The sequence below is a fragment of the Rhopilema esculentum genome, chromosome 9, assembly GCF_057945365.1.
Source record: "Rhopilema esculentum isolate cy_ngs chromosome 9, ASM5794536v1, whole genome shotgun sequence".
Classification (NCBI taxonomy): domain Eukaryota; kingdom Metazoa; phylum Cnidaria; class Scyphozoa; order Rhizostomeae; family Rhizostomatidae; genus Rhopilema; species Rhopilema esculentum.
This window is the reverse complement of record NC_142823.1, coordinates 7,512,616-7,528,645: the sequence shown is the minus strand read 5'-3', so window position 1 is coordinate 7,528,645 and position 16,030 is coordinate 7,512,616. Positions and strand designations below refer to the sequence as shown.

Here is a 16,030-nt window from a genome sequence, read left to right as displayed (position 1 = left end):
TTCTACAAGCCTATTACCTTACTTTTTGACCAAGAACCATTGGAAATAAAGCAACAGAAATTGTTCTTTATAAAACAAATAACACTTTTTAATTAATATTTCTGTTAATTCTTTGATTATTTTGATCATTTTTGAAAGTTTTTTAGATGAAATTGCCTGTCTAAATATTCACTATTTTCTACAAGCCTATTACCTTACTTTTTGACCAAGAACCATTGGAAATAAAGCAACAGAAATTGTTCTTTATAAAACAAATAACACTTTTTAATTAATATTTCTGTTAATTCTTTGATTATTTTGATCATTTTTTAAAGTTTTTTAGATGAAATTGCCTGTCTAAATATTCACTATTTTCTACAAGCCTATTACCTTACTTTTTGACCAAGAACCATTGGAAATAAAGCAACAGAAATTGTTCTTTATAAAACAAATAACACCTTTTAACTAATATTTCTTTTCATTTTTTGATTATTTTGATCACTTTTTAAAGTTTTTCAAAAATGGCCTGCGAAGTTACACAAAAAGGAAAAGGAACTTTTTTATAGCACTGCGGAATTAACAACACAGATATGTTGAGATTCTCAATAAAAAATTTTTAGAATTCAGGAAGAATAAAGCACTGTACTTACCATTTACGTTTCAAAGCAAAAGCAAAAGTAGTTTGAAAGCAAAAGAAACCTATTTCAGAAGCAATGTTCTCAAATATTCACCTCGTTTTTAGTGCTGACCTTGATTCCAAGTGCTGACCAATATCTTATATAAGGTTGGTCTCAAAAGGCCTAACAAAGAATCATTAAACCACAAAAGAAGATTTTGCTCTGTCTCAATCTCTTTATCTTACACAGCAGATATTTACATTAATAACTTTTAATACCCTTCTATTTAAACATATTATAACGCTATAATGAACACGAAAGTACTTGCAAGCCTATTGGAATGAATAACTTGGATTCTGCGGGGCACCACACCAGTGAGTGAGAAAACGCAGCACATCTTGGCACTCAGGGCTGTGTGATACCTAAGGTAGAGATTTGTACATGATTTAATTTAATCGCGACTCAAAAGGCTCTAGAAGGGTATGGTACTGCTATAAGGGAGGAGTATGCCTCGTTGTCTTTAGTGAAAATGAGGCAAAGATAATAACGTTGGGATATAGTAAATTTTTGTGCATGACAATGAAAAGCGCAACGGTCACGTGCTCAAGTAGACTTGAGAGGTTGACTATATTCTAATCCTGTCTTGTTACGTCATAGATGGATAGCGCACAGGATCAAATACATGACATATGTCGTAACCAGAGTCAACGCCGTTTGCTAACAACGCCCAAACTTAAACTCAACCTCATTTTCAAGATGTCTTAAAAAGGATCACTGTCATTTTGAGCAAGCAGTCCGGTTCTACGTTTCTTATTAATGCAAATTGTTGTTCCTTCACATAGCACAGATTCACAAATGATCAATGAAATTCTATATCAACAAAAATAAAACGACGTTAAAAGTTAAAAATGCATGTTTATGTTTTAAAAAAATTATCTGGGCAAACCTTTGTTGCCATGAGGAACTTGTTCCAGTCTTCTTTATTTGCAGCACGTCCAGGCTTTTTAAACTCAAGCTTGCTTCTTAGAACAGGGTACCCTTTAAAAAAGAACCAGCTTTGGCTTAGTGACGTAGGGTTTAAACGTATCTGAAAAAGCCAGCGTTTTATTTTATCTGACGCAAAATGAGACGTTGAATAGCTCTTTGAAAGTGCAAAAGGCTTTCAAATTTTCAATGGGCGTTAAAGAGCCTAGGAAAAAAAATTGTCGACGTATTTTTTAAAATTGCTCAAAAGTCTTCCTCCAAACAATCAATAATGAAGCCATTGGAAAGCAAACGGTAAAGAAATTTTGCAATAAGATTAAAAGTAGAAAAAAACATTGAGAAGATAGAATAACATTGGCTAAAGAATTTAAAATATAGAAGATAGGTGCAGAGGTTAGTCGAAAGCAAAAAACCATGAACCTTAGTATTACATAGAAGGCAAATTAGGTAAGCATTAATAGCATGAAGAGATGTTAAGGGGGACGAATTAAAAGGCAAGATTTAGAAGAAATAAGAACACAAAGATGTTAAAACACAGCTGCATCATTTCAAGGAAGGAAACATAGTAATACGCAGACAGATGGAAAGCAATGAGGGGCAGCCATGCAAGAAAATAATTCTATCTCAAGCAAAGCAATCAGTGAACTGATCACGAACTGATCACGAACTGATCACAGTGGTAATTACCTGATATAACACAAGGCAATGACTTGATTTCAGTGTTTACTGCTATCAGCGATCCCTCGTAAGTATCTCTTTCATCTAAAGGCAAAACCTGTTCAACTTTTTGGTCCATTGAAACAGCCAGCACCCACTCTTTAACTTCTTCCCTTTTGTCTTCCTGTAAGGAAATCTCATGAAGTAACGACAAAGAGAATCAGACCACAGCAAAATGATAAACATGTCTTAACGACATCTTCAAATCAGATAATGAATATAAGAACATTGAGTATATCATTAATATAAGTAGTCTACAGAAATAATAGCAGTTTTAAACGCTACAGATGTGCAAACAAACTCCATATAACTATTAACTTTTCAGTCGGTAATGTTAAGGAGAGGCCTGGAGACCTTAAGCCAAACAGTTATTAGAAAAGGAAAGAAGAGGCTAAGTGAGGGAAAGCAGAGGACGTTGAGAAGTATGTTGATTTTATTTGTAAAAAAGGTTAGTTATAAGAGTCTAAGAAGTAAGAGGAGGGCAAGCCTTTCAAAGATTACAAGCCCTAGTGGGAGATACAAGCAGACACATGAAATTAAAGATAGCAGTACACATTTTAGGTTACGAAACAAAAACAAATGCGTATGTTTGTTTCACGGTATTAGCATGTGGAGCTAAAAATATTCTTTTACTTCCTTTTACTGTTCAATTTCGGTGCTCAATGAAGCAAATAAGCCCTTGAGAACCATCAAACGAAACAAAACGCCGTGAATTCCACTTGCATATGCAATCTTCACTTGCATATATTAAAATTACTTATTAACAAAACAACATCATTGAAATATATCACAAATGCATATGAAATATTATCGACAAGTTAAACGGACAATTAGAGGGGTCATAAACAAACATTTCTCTGCTCCGTATCTGCAATTGTGTCCAACAATAATTGAATTGATTAGCTAAATTGCAGTCGTCCCCTGCAATGTGGAAATGCTAATTTCTACACATTCCGATGGCTTGAACACATGCATTGTCATAATAACCAATATTATAGGAGAAAGGGGCTTGGCATAATAACTGAGAGGGGAGAGAGGATACCGAGCTGGAGCAAGGCTTTCGTCTAGTCTAATAACCTTTTGGCAACCATCGCAGGTACAAAGCCTTAAAAGACAGACTTACCGGTAGGAACTGATTCTCCGGTACAGTCACCTCAAGCGGAATATCAGTCTCCATGAAATCGCTGTTATCAATCATGTCTAGATTGCCTTCCTCGATGCCCTGTAAAATAGATGTCAGATAAATATGTGACGGGGTTTTAACAGCGAAAAGCTTGGTGAGAACATCTTTGGTTTTCTGCAATGTTCCAATGTGTAAAGCTATCTCCCTTGTAAATAAAATGAACCTTTTTTGGCATTTGCTTAGTTCAGATCGACAAAAGGACAGAATATTGAATACCCATCATGCCTTAGGTTTTACTAAGAACCTGCAGTGAAACAAGAAACAGATATTTACCTCACTAAGATCCAAAAATCTGTTAAGAAACACAAATGCCATATTTTCCCAACCAATTTTCTAAAAGAGAAGTAAAAAATAAATCAAAGAAAAACTGTGCGTCTCAAAAAGGCCAATAGGTAGCAAAAATAAATATCATTTAAGGCTACAAGAGCAAGATGTTGACAACTATTTCAATCGCGTGCTTTGCTATGTCCTAGATAAATGGTTTGGAGCCTAAATTCTATGAATGGAAAAATGTAAGTGAGTGAACAGCCAACTATTAACTCACGATTGCCAAGAACAAAAAATTCTAGAAAAAAGCCGTAAAACACTCTTTGTTGGGCTCACTGCACTCAAGGTTTAACGAAGATTTCCTCAACAAGACGATACCTGTAGAATCTTCTTCAAAAGAAAAGAAAAATGCATGACGTTTTCTATATCTGTTAATTTCAGTGGCCTGTTTCTAGCTTTTGTGCTCAAGGGGGGTTTTCAGCTCCCATTTGCCGACAAGTTAGAATTTGCGGAATAAGCAACCCAAAGGTGGCAAGGTCGTTTTTGCAATGGAAGGTCTTTCAAGGAGGGTGCAAACCCTCGAAACTCTTGTAGCAATGGCCTCGTCAATGAGCTTCCTCGTGCAAAACAATTCGTTGTTTCAACCAAACGTTCGATTCAGTATTTGCTTTTTATCACGTAGATCAATATCGCATTTATGAAAGAGCATTCATGGAACCAAATATTACCATGGATGAAAACAAAATTATTACTGAATCGAAATTCACAACAAGAGCAAACCTTGCAATCCATTCCTGCTTCGAAGAAAGCTTTATCACATGGAATGATGTCAGAGTGCCTGAGCAGGGACACCGAAAGCTTCGCAGCAATACTCTCCTGCAAAATAGAGGAAGCAAGATTGTTCATTTTGTTGTTCTTCAAATTTAATGTTTGAACAGAACCTAAGAACGCGTCAATCTTGGTCTACCGTTTATTGTTGCAATTATGGTATCAGATTAGAAGGCTGGAATAAAAGATTTAATGCAACTTATTGTCACCCAAAAATCATTTTCTGGTAAAAATAATCATTTAAAAGACAAACCAGAGCTTTCTGTGACTTCGCAGCGGCTCGTGTTGCGTAGTAATGGGATATAATCAGTATGCGACTAAAGGTCTCCATGGTAACAGCATCAGATGGCTTCCTTTCAAAGCCTTCACACTGAAATTATAGATAGAAAATACTTTAGAAGCTCTCTACTGATATTTCATTAAGGGTACCTGGAAATTCACTAATAATGCGATTACTATGCCGTAATACAAATTGCGATGCAAGCAGCAAGTCTATTTAAAAAAATCTGTTGGTGGCACACAATATTTTACAAAGAGGCAGAAATTAGCGTGGAGAGGTAGGTGCTAAAAAAGATGAATTTTATTCGGTTGACGTTAAAAGCTCCAAAAATATAAAAATTTTAACGATTTAAAAGTATTTTCTGTAAAATTGGTGCAGAGCAGGGTGAAAATGTTAGTCATTGGATAGATTCATATCAATCAAAAAAATTCTTAGATAATGAGATCATTGCATTCTCAGGTAAGTTCCTTTTATCATTCGTTCATCAACTCTGCAAGGTTCCAAACAAAACAACGCAAAATCTTTTTTTAGCCCACAATATCAAATATTTCTATCAGAAAACACTAACACATGGAAGCATTTATTTCCCGGGATTGTCGTAACACTTTTATAATGAGCAATATTTAGTTTCCAGTTCAAAACAGTTATACAAAACACGAAACTCTCATAGTTCTAAATGAATGAGACTTGCTAGTTGTAAAATTAACTTTTAGTGGCCAGAAAAAAGATGAGACAGGAAATGCTTAGAAAACTATCAGTAAGCCAAATGAACATCTATAGAGATCTGCAATTAGGTGTAATTTTGTATGTAGAAACTGCTTACAACATCAGCCAGCATGTTTCGCGTGTCTGCCCACAACTTGTAGGATTCCGGCCCGGCTTTTCCAGGCATCGAGAAAATGCTATAAGCCAGACGTTTGTAAATATTGAAATTCTGCAAAAAAAACCGGACCATCGTAGTTTAGCAAGTGAAAACCATAACACAATTTAACAAAATGCTGTTTCCTTTCATCTGACAATGTCTGATATCAACAAACACCCGTGAAAGGCAGGGATAAAACCGTAACAAATGGTGCTACTTACATAACATGCTAAAATGCTAAATTAACATTTTGTACGGGGTTAATAGGAGCCCTATCTCCATTTTTCAAAAAAAAACTTTATCTTACATAATGTTTAGAATTCTTCTTGCTCGATTAATCCCATAAGAGAGGCATGGTGGGGTTGACTTAACAATCGGTATAAATTTGTCGAGGGCTATAGATTTGAAAGTATAGTTAAAGATCGAATAAAGTATAGTATAGCTATGTGAAAATGAATTAAAAGCTTTCTGTTTTGTAAAATATTTTTACACGCTTATAAAAGTTTCCCCAGTTTAATAAGCCTGTAGACGGACAGGAATTGGACAGACTGTAATTAAATATCGACCAGAGGAAAATCAATACCTGTGGATTTGGAGGTGCACCATATTGCAAAAATAGATCCAACGCCTTCATAAGGTTGTCTTCCTTGATTAAGTTGGCAGCATATAAAGCAACGTATTTGTTCAAGACATCACTGCTCTGTGATTGAAGAGTTTAAAATGTAATGAAATATCAAATTGAAACTAATGGCTTTAAAATAGTCCACAAACATGTGGTGGCATGACAGTCAAATGTTCAAATGAAATTGAATTTGAATCGTGCTTATAAAGCTACAATCATCATAAGAGCTGGGTTGATTTAAGCCAGATCTTAAAAAAGTTAGATTTTTCGAGGCCATGTAGGTCTGGCTTTGTAAAAAAGCAAACATTTTGAAACATACTGAAGTTTTTATCTGGTACTCATTTCAGAACATAGATACAAAACTATGTTCTACACTGAACCTGTTATTTCCAAACATGATAAATATAAAAAAATAAGAAATAGAGCGAAAATGATATCTGTTTCTTTACCGAGCTCTCATATATTCTGTCTACCGTCTGTTGTATATACAATTATTAGAACCACGAAAAAAAGCAGGAAAACCATGAATAAAATCTCCAACATTATATAATGATGACCTGCAGGATGTATTGCCTTGATTAGGCAACGTGTTTTCAAGAACCTTCTTAGTTTGTAAAACGCATGGTTTCATTTTGAATGCATTGCCCCTGAGCTGTCTATCGGCACGAGAATGCTGCCTATTGCCATACATCTTCATTGCAAAGATTACTGTATACTCTGCTGATAAATGGCTTAAAGTGTATACATAGATTACCTGTTGCTCAGCCTCTTGAATGCAGCGTTCCCATTGGCCTTGCTCAACGTACATGTCAAGAGCTCCGATAACATCAACATCCATAAGCTGGCAAAGGTCAGTGAAGGAATGATTAAAGGAAAAAACAAAAACATTCAAGAAACATAGATTCAGCAAACATTGAGAAATACATATTGTGCTTCTAACACAGGATAGAAAGAGGATAAGCGCTAGTGATGAAAAGCGCTGTGATGTCACTATGTTCTTAAATTTTAGTTTGATGCAGTTAAAAATGATGCAGTTAAAAACCTGAGACACCTGATGCAGTTAAAAAAATCTTCCATTCCCGTTCTTTTTGTAATACATATCCAGGCATTAAAACAAATTTCCCAGGAAAACTTAAACTAGATAAATCCAGATCAATCTAGATCGAGATTAAGAAAATCATACTAAAATCATGTCCACCTGATGCAGTTCAAACGCAATTACCGGATTGATACCTTTTCGTCATTGAATATGACGTCTCTAAAATTCTTAACAGACTTACCTTATCTGGCATTTGCTTGGATTTTAAAAAGTTGATGTACTTTTCTTCAACATACTGCTCGTATCTGAAGTGAAAGAAAGAAATTTATCTACTGCAGACAATAGGTAGACCTACCAATAAGAATAAGAGCCAAAAGGAAAAGATATTAAACCTGACCAAGTTTATGCTGGATGCAATGTGAAAATGCTTACTAGTGCTTTAGGCCAGCTAAAATAAAGTAGGGTAAGTGAATATTTGGACGGGTATCTGTTCGCTGTTCGCAGGTGTTCGAGGAATTAAGAGAAGTGATTAATCTTTCAAAGCATCTTTTATATCAATTGATAAGCACAGATAGTCGGATTTAGCAATTATTACAGCAATGTATACGGCTAATGTGTCCTGCAGGCGAGTGAACACATAGAGAAGCAAAAAATCTCATAAATAAAACTGATCACAGAACAATAAAGTTCAAATGTGGCTTTCTTACTTTGGTGCTGCATCGGCCGCTAAGCGTTTTGCCAGTGGCCATAGCTGTCCCATTATATAAGTGTCGATAGCTTCTTTGAAAAGTTTTACTGACTGATATAACTCTGCAGCCTACAAAAAGGTACGTTAAACGATCAGAGGTACTGAATATATAAAGCATCGAGGCAAGACAAGATAAGACGAGACGAGATGAGACGAGACGAGAATAGACAAGACAAGACAAGACAAGACAAGACAAGACAAGACAAGACAAGACAAGGCAAGGCAAGGCAAGATGAAATGCGATGAGCATAACTGAGCTGAGACAAGAAGAGACAAGATAAGACAGAACAAGATTGACGAGACAAGACAAGGCAAAACAAGAAAGATGCAGCACATCTAAATGATTGTGCATCTTCAATGGTATTCTGAATGGTCTTCCCAAATTTACATACAATAAAAATACGCTTTGAGGCAACATTGCTTAGCCACATGTTGAAAACCATAGCTTTTTAAAATGTCAGTCAAAAGGTAATCGGGTGGCTAATGCAGATTAGGGTAATGTGAATCACGTTGAAAACAACAATAGAGCAAATCATAGCCTTTTTATACACATATAATGACCATATACACGCAAGATATTTCATACCTGCTCATAAGCTTCAATTTCACAGAGTTTTTTGCAGGCTTTGTCAGTAACATCAACGGCTCTGTCTTTTACAAATTTCACTGCCAATTCAACGGCCTGCACAACAAATTACTACGTTCACAAACGCTTAATTCCAATCTACAAGCATTTGATAAATTATTATGACTATAAAAGGATTCTTCAAGAAGGATCTCAATGAAAAAGCTAGCAAAACACTAAGGCTTCTTCAGTAAGGGTTATTTTCATGTGATAAAGGTAACGGCATAAACACAACACAAAAAACATTATTAAAGATGGCAGGATACGACTCCGAAGCTGGCGTTGTGGAAAGGTTTCTATTCATAAATACATATCCAGCAACAGGTCCACAAATATGTAAGTAGGCAGCACCTGTCCAAAACCTATATTCTATAACTCCAGACTTTGATTTCAACTGAACGGAATCTTTTAGATACACAGCATCTTCACGCACATTGTCATTCATGTTGAAAACACACTACAATCTTAGCCTTAGGCAGTAGAGCAAAAAGCCTAACCAACACACTGTAGCATATGTAAATTGGAAACATAGCATATTCAAGTACATTTTATCTTACACCCCGCGTCGGCTAGTGACCGAAGGTAAGGAGAAAATTTATATTCAGATGAAGATGGAAAGTAACATGATAAGTAGAATGGCGTATTTGATTGGTTCCGAGCTTTTGAGCAATCAGCGGCCACTAACCTCACACCCTATTGAAATGCCCAAGAGAGAAAACCAACTCTTTTTGTCTACACAAGTCGGGCTCCTTTTTTATGTAAATTGATTCCAAAACACCTAACTATAAGGACGACCTTGCTTGTCCAATGATATTAAATAATTTTTCACTATATATTTTGAAGCACTCTGGGCTTGTGAATAAATTTTGACATATAACCGTATCAAATATATTTTGGCCTTCTCATTTCTGCAGACACATCATGATTGCTCTATCTTAGACTTTTGCATAACCAAAAGTTAATCAAAATTATATTGAAACAACATTGACGCAATAATTGAAGAGAGGCAAAATCAGGAAACATCATTCGCAGCACCTTTGTCCATGCATCCTCAAGAATGTCGAAATTCTGTGTCATCGACTTGCTTAGTTTGAGATAAACGTCAATTGCTCTTCCATATTCGGCGCGAGATTCCCAGTCCTTTGCTTGTGCCAACAATGAGTCTAGTCCCCTAAAATGATTTAAAAGAGAGATCGATACTCGTATCACCAGGTCATTAAATATTGCTAATGATAATCGTCAGACGGAAGGCAAACAGCAAAAAAGGTAATCTTTACCAGATTTCATGTATATGAAAAAAGAACCATGAACTTTTGATGATATGAGAATTCAATTTTAAAAAACACTTATAGTTTCACATTTTAACTTTATTCTGAATACTATATACGGAAAGAATAAAATTATAAAATTAATTGATAACAAAAGCAGAAGTTTTGAGTTAATCTTTTAAAATAATTTGAATCCATAAACATAATGATTTTAAGTTGATGAAAAAAACAATACGGGGATGATGATCTGACCTCCAAAGTAAAGAGGAAACGAAGAATTGGTTAGAATTGAGAATAGACTCTGAGAATGAATTAGCAATGAAACTCTGAGAATGCCTCGGGAAATCTCCCCTAATACAGTACAGCATTGATAAACAACAGATATCTATACCCTTAGCAAAAACTTTGTTCAAACAGGAATAATCAAAACATACTTGTCATCACGGTTGTTTTCTCTGTCATACTCATTCTGAAGTTGATCCAGTTTATGTGGGGCATATTCTTTGGCAATTCTCAAAGCATCTGCCCACATTCCTTCTTCCTACAAAATATAAAAATTGGTCCTTCTCATAGCGACAAAACATCTTTGTACTTTGTAGTAATCATTGAAAGGTTTGACCAACTGCAAAGGCAAAAACTATAAGATCAAGGCATTTGTATTGGCAACAATACTCACTTACGGATCTTACCAACTACCGCGAGAAAAAATTGTATAGGAAATATAAATCGTGGAATTGCTAATTTGTGACAGCTAGCTGTTTTGAACTCAGTGATTAAAGAGTTTTACAACATCGAGAATTGTAACTGAACAAGTTGCATCTAAAGTGCAGCTACTTTGAGCCTGCTAAATAAATGCTGCTTGAAATACCCAATAAAAGAAAGGATTGATATTTGTATCAAAGCAAATGAATCACACGAGGTTGCAACAGAACTCTGTATTTGTTTGTTTTTGATACTTATAAAGTTGAACTTGAAAGTGAAAATGCTAACTGACATGAGGATTTATTAAGAATTAAGGGTCATTTTGACCGTGTAAATATCAAATAGAACAAAATAGATGGAAGATTCTAGGTGAAAGTAGAAAAAAGATATGCGAAAATAGTGCTCAATGGTTGCACTGTATTGAGCTGTAATGGAAATCACTGCCTTCGTGTGGAGAATTATTCTTTATTTAGTGCTTGATAATATTGACTATTACAACTGTGACAAATATTGACTACTGATAATATTCACTATTACAACTGATAATATAACAGGGCCAACCTACTTTATATAGCCGAATAATAAGCTCCGGACGCTGTGCACGTAAGAAATATGACTCCGACTTCGGATATTCTTTTTTCCCAAAGGCTTGACGAGCCTAAAAGAGATGCATGTAATATCTATCACTGCTAAAATTCAGTTGAGACAACATTTTCAAAACATATTCGAGAATAACTGCAATTTTGAAACATTTGATTTTGAAATATTAAAAGGTACGATTTCAAAGCTTAGCCAACATAAAATGCTTTTGAAACAGAATGGTTCTAGCTAAAAAAACCCGAAGTATGACCAGGAGCCATGCTCATTTCAAAACGGTAAAACATAGATGTTTATTCATAAAAAATTGAATGGTACACTTATAGAGTACCGAAGTGATGACGTCATAAAAATCTATTTTTAGAACTTCTGAATTTTGATCCCAGAACCTGAAAGAGCCTCATGAAATACCTCTAATAAGGAAAATAAGTTAAAGGCATTACGAATTGGTTGAGATATGGCCACTTGAGCACAGGCTCTTGCTCCATCAAACCTCTGTAATTTGATCTTGGTTCATAACTTTATGAACCAGGCCAGAATAACAGTAATCCCTTAGCAAACTTCAAATCTTTCATTGGTCATATCTCGCCCACTTTGGAAAATATCTAACTTATTTTGAGAGGTACTTTATGCCGCTCTTTCAGATTATGTGGCCAAATTTAAGAAATTCTAAAAATAGATTTTTGATGACGTCACACTTCGGTACTGTATTTATCCTTGTCAAATAGTCAATTATGCAACATACTTTAATGATACGAGGAGGAATGGGATACTACGAAACATAAGTTTTTATCTTGCAGTGAGGTGATGTCATTTTCAATGTTGGGAATCATGAAGATTTAAGGACGAGAAAAATTCCAGGGGAAAAATATAGATTAATAATTATGATTTAAATGGACGACCATGATTCAGATTTCTTATCAAAACGGAAAATTTGAATCTTTACCTGGCCTACTAGAACATCAGCAACACTTTCAGGGTCATGGTCTTCTGCAATTCTCTGTGCACTGTCCCAGTCCTGCGTGTGCACGTACCTGTACAAAATACCATAATAAACTTCATATTGCAATACCACAAAACAAATATTGCTAGTTGTATTCATTCATTGAATTATGATCCAAAAACAGACACAATCTACAAAGGTATCCAAACTCTAAGCTTGTAATGAGTTTCTTGGTAATTTGGAAGGGATTCAGAATCGATAATGATAAAAAATTCTGTACATTTTTATTGAGATAGTCTGATAAACAATTACAAAAAAACCACTATCGATTGTCTGATTCGACCCAGCATTAAAGAAGATCTAGAGAAGACGGCAACACAATCTCCAACAGCTTGATTTCTATCTGCATCTAACTCGAACATGCTTTCATATACCTGTAGCTTAGCTCTTAGTAACTAGTAAAGATTCCTGATCTCTTCAAGGCGTACTGACAACAGATTCAACACATTGAGTATAGGCTGGAAGAAACAAGATGACAGGGACGAAAATATAAACATTTATTCTGATGCAGCATCTTCTGCAAGAGCAGAATGTGAGGTTGCCTTCAAAAATATTTTTGGATCATGTTTTCAACACTTATTTTATTTCTATTCGATCATTCCTTGCCGTTTTGCTTTTCTGTTTCTGCCTATCCTTTATTACACTCACAATATCATGACAAGTGCCATCGCTAGCTTTTGTCCACAAGGGCAGGTGCCTGATCCCATTTGCCATCATTTTTTGCCAAAATTTGCCGACGACGCAACCCTTAATGCCACAAAACTACTCGTTTTCCCAATTAAATTTTCTTCCAAGGGGGAGTCACGCACCCACATCCTCCGCAGCGACGACCCTGATCATCGCAATATTCATAAAATCCTGCAGACGGTCTAACCAGTATCTCTTTCTCCGGATACATTGGCAAATCATACTTACATTAGAACGGCTTCTCTAGGTTTTGAAGCTTTAATGAATTCATCCTCAGCTTTCTTGAAGTCTCCTTCGTCTTCCAAATACATTGCGTGCTTCAAATGAACGTCTGGTAGTTTGCTCTTCATACCAGTTCGTGCTAAATCGAAGGCAAATTCAAATGACCTGCAAAAAAGGTGAAAAATCTAGAATACATAACTGGTTGGTGATATTGCGGGAAAATCCCACTTAGAGAAGGAGGCTGTTCCGAAAATCAAAATATCAAATTTTCATAAATGGATGCATTTCCACAGCTTCGGTTATAAGTTGCTACAGCAAGTTTCACGCTTAATGCGATGAGTTGGTGATTGTTCCACAGGTTCATACACATTTCTGCTCAAAATCTATAAAAGCGCAGGCAAGCCTGAAAATTACACGTTGTCTATTAAGTATATTCTGAAAGACTCTCTCCTGTCTTAGATTTATCACAAAAGTTATGTCTAAGACAGACCAGCGTCTATCAGAGCTGGCGGCACATTATGAGCTCAATGGCCTAAATGGAGAGCAATCTTTTCTTCATGCGAATAATTGGCTCGCAGAAGCAGGTCACAGATTTAACTTAGCAAGACAACAGACCTCTGCAGTTCATAATTCTGCACTGAAATTATCATGTACATCAACTATCCATAAAACCGATTAGCAGCATCATGATTATAATGAGCAGAACGGTTGAATTGAAACATACCCATTTTCTGCAGCATACTCGATTGCAGTCTCCAAAAGATTGAACTTTGTGAGCAGTTTCACGGCAGAATCCCCACCTGTCACAAAGCAAGAGCAAAACAAATTACTCCATTTACTCACATTTTGCTAATTTACTCATTCGATGCCAAGGCTAAGGTTTTCCTTTGACTTCAAAAAATAAAGCTTTTAAAAAGAAACTTCTAGGCTACGCAAATAAGATGTTCAATAAATCAATGAAACTAAGGAGCAGCAAGTGTTGGTGTAATATGAAAAAAATATCAAAGCTTCAGGTACAGTAACCTAAAGATAAATAGCATAAGATAAATAGCATAAGATAAATAGTATAAGATAAACAGAAAAGGACAAAACCTAAATGAAAATTTAGAGATCATGAAAATAGATAGCAATGGGTTTTGCAAATGGTAACAAAAAAACAATTCCTTTCTCAGATGAAAACTTTCTTGCAATACACTTTAATAATAGTGAGAGATTTGCAAAATTGGCATAAGAACAAACCTCAAAGGCAACAGGAATGCGTGACATTTGATGAAATCAAAACGAGACACGTACCTAGACTCTTTGCCCATAAGTAGGCAACTTGCTTCGCAGGGGTCACACCACCGTAGTGCTTGGCAACCTAAAGCAATTTAAACGAAGACTACATGATTACATCATGGACTAACAGTATTGAAAATAACCTTAACGATTGATTGAGAATATGATCTCGGTCTAGATTCACCAGTAAAAATATAGCTCTGATGATATCTTTTAATTCGAAAATGGGCTTCGCAAAATAGCAGAATAGCAGAATAGGGGGGGGGGGGGGTAGGGGGATGAGCGGGATAAGCCTAATGCTGCACCATGGAAAGTAACATTTCACATTTACACAAAAAGCTCCTCAAAATCCAACCCATAAAAGGATCAGTCAGCTAGCAAGTATGCAGTTTACAAGGCAACAAAGATAATTGTGTTAAGTTATCAATCAGACAAAAGTCCTCATTTAACCTGATTTCCCTAACAATGAGGCTGGCTATTTGACTTTCTTACGAATTCTACCACATATCTCCGATCGGGTCACTGCATACCGACAGTAAAAGTCTAGAATTGCTCCAGAAGTCTAGAAGCACTTTTCGTGTCTGAGACAGCATTTGATGACCAAACCAAAACAAACATTAGCTGCTTTCTGTAGCACGAAGTAGACTTAGGACACGCGTAGAAATGTCAGCAATCAATACATATTCAGTAATCGATCTGTCTACACTTATTAAAATGTTAAGTGAGAGAATTACACTAAAAAATTTCAATGTAGTTAAACACTACAATATATTGATACAAAAGAGAAGGAAATAGAAGCGACTAATTACTCTGTATGAATCCTCCCAAAGGTCGTTATTTCTATACATATTAACGGCTGCTTTCCAGTCCTGTGCCTCTGTATAATGGTGCTCAGCTTGACTGTACTGGCCCTCGGCCTCCAGCTCCTTGAAAGAGAACGAAGAATTGATTAAGGAGACAAAAATGTCAACTTAAGTAGACAAGTGACCAATGCTGCCAAAGCAGCGGGGAATCTTCTTGCCTAAATTCGATGCTGTTTGTATGCAAAAAAATATACTTAACTTTGTAGCGAATTGTCAAAAATAAACCAGAAAAAAGAAGCTGCACCTTGGGGGTTCTTTTCACAAGTTTCAGCCCCCTAACGTCCCAAATAACGATAGAGTCCAAGATACAAAAAAAATCCTTCAAACTGGGTCTTCTATCCATTCGAAGACAGGTGCCAAAAGAAACAAGTAGAAAGTTTTAATGACGCTACAAAATTTGAAAGTGGTTGTGCATTCGAAACGCTAACATTACTCTAAGTCAATAAAAACATTAAGAGGATCCTCAAAATAACAAAACAAATTAATTAACATTGATAGCATTAACACAAACCTTTGCAAGATGTAAGTGCGTGTCTTGAAGCAGATCAGGATGAAATTGCGTAACCAGCTTTATCATTTTGTCGTACTAAAGAACAGAATAAGGAACCTCATTATCAAATACTTAATGAACAAAATACTTAAAACATGAAAAAAAAACA

At 35.7% G+C, this 16,030-nt stretch overlaps 1 protein-coding gene across 1 annotated transcript in view; it reads right to left on the bottom strand.

Annotated features, from left to right (window-relative positions):
* Positions 1–543: 543 nt before the first annotated feature.
* The window catches only part of LOC135689253 (intraflagellar transport protein 172 homolog), a 38,252-nt gene continuing 22,765 nt past the window's right edge, over positions 544–16,030 (bottom strand). The window contains exons 33-54 of the mRNA XM_065206415.2: positions 15,883–15,957; positions 15,318–15,434; positions 14,524–14,590; positions 13,955–14,030; positions 13,237–13,395; positions 12,265–12,352; positions 11,287–11,379; positions 10,454–10,560; positions 9,787–9,922; positions 8,713–8,808; positions 8,086–8,195; positions 7,620–7,683; positions 7,094–7,180; positions 6,301–6,417; positions 5,679–5,789; positions 4,829–4,945; positions 4,528–4,623; positions 3,754–3,813; positions 3,421–3,519; positions 2,268–2,421; positions 1,543–1,634; positions 544–1,018 (exon numbers count right to left, since the gene is read on the bottom strand). Coding sequence (XP_065062487.2) covers positions 929–1,018; positions 1,543–1,634; positions 2,268–2,421; positions 3,421–3,519; positions 3,754–3,813; positions 4,528–4,623; positions 4,829–4,945; positions 5,679–5,789; positions 6,301–6,417; positions 7,094–7,180; positions 7,620–7,683; positions 8,086–8,195; positions 8,713–8,808; positions 9,787–9,922; positions 10,454–10,560; positions 11,287–11,379; positions 12,265–12,352; positions 13,237–13,395; positions 13,955–14,030; positions 14,524–14,590; positions 15,318–15,434; positions 15,883–15,957 — 2,211 coding nt within the window. The 3' untranslated portion in view covers positions 544–928. The remainder of the gene's footprint in view (positions 1,019–1,542; positions 1,635–2,267; positions 2,422–3,420; positions 3,520–3,753; positions 3,814–4,527; positions 4,624–4,828; positions 4,946–5,678; positions 5,790–6,300; positions 6,418–7,093; positions 7,181–7,619; positions 7,684–8,085; positions 8,196–8,712; positions 8,809–9,786; positions 9,923–10,453; positions 10,561–11,286; positions 11,380–12,264; positions 12,353–13,236; positions 13,396–13,954; positions 14,031–14,523; positions 14,591–15,317; positions 15,435–15,882; positions 15,958–16,030) is intronic.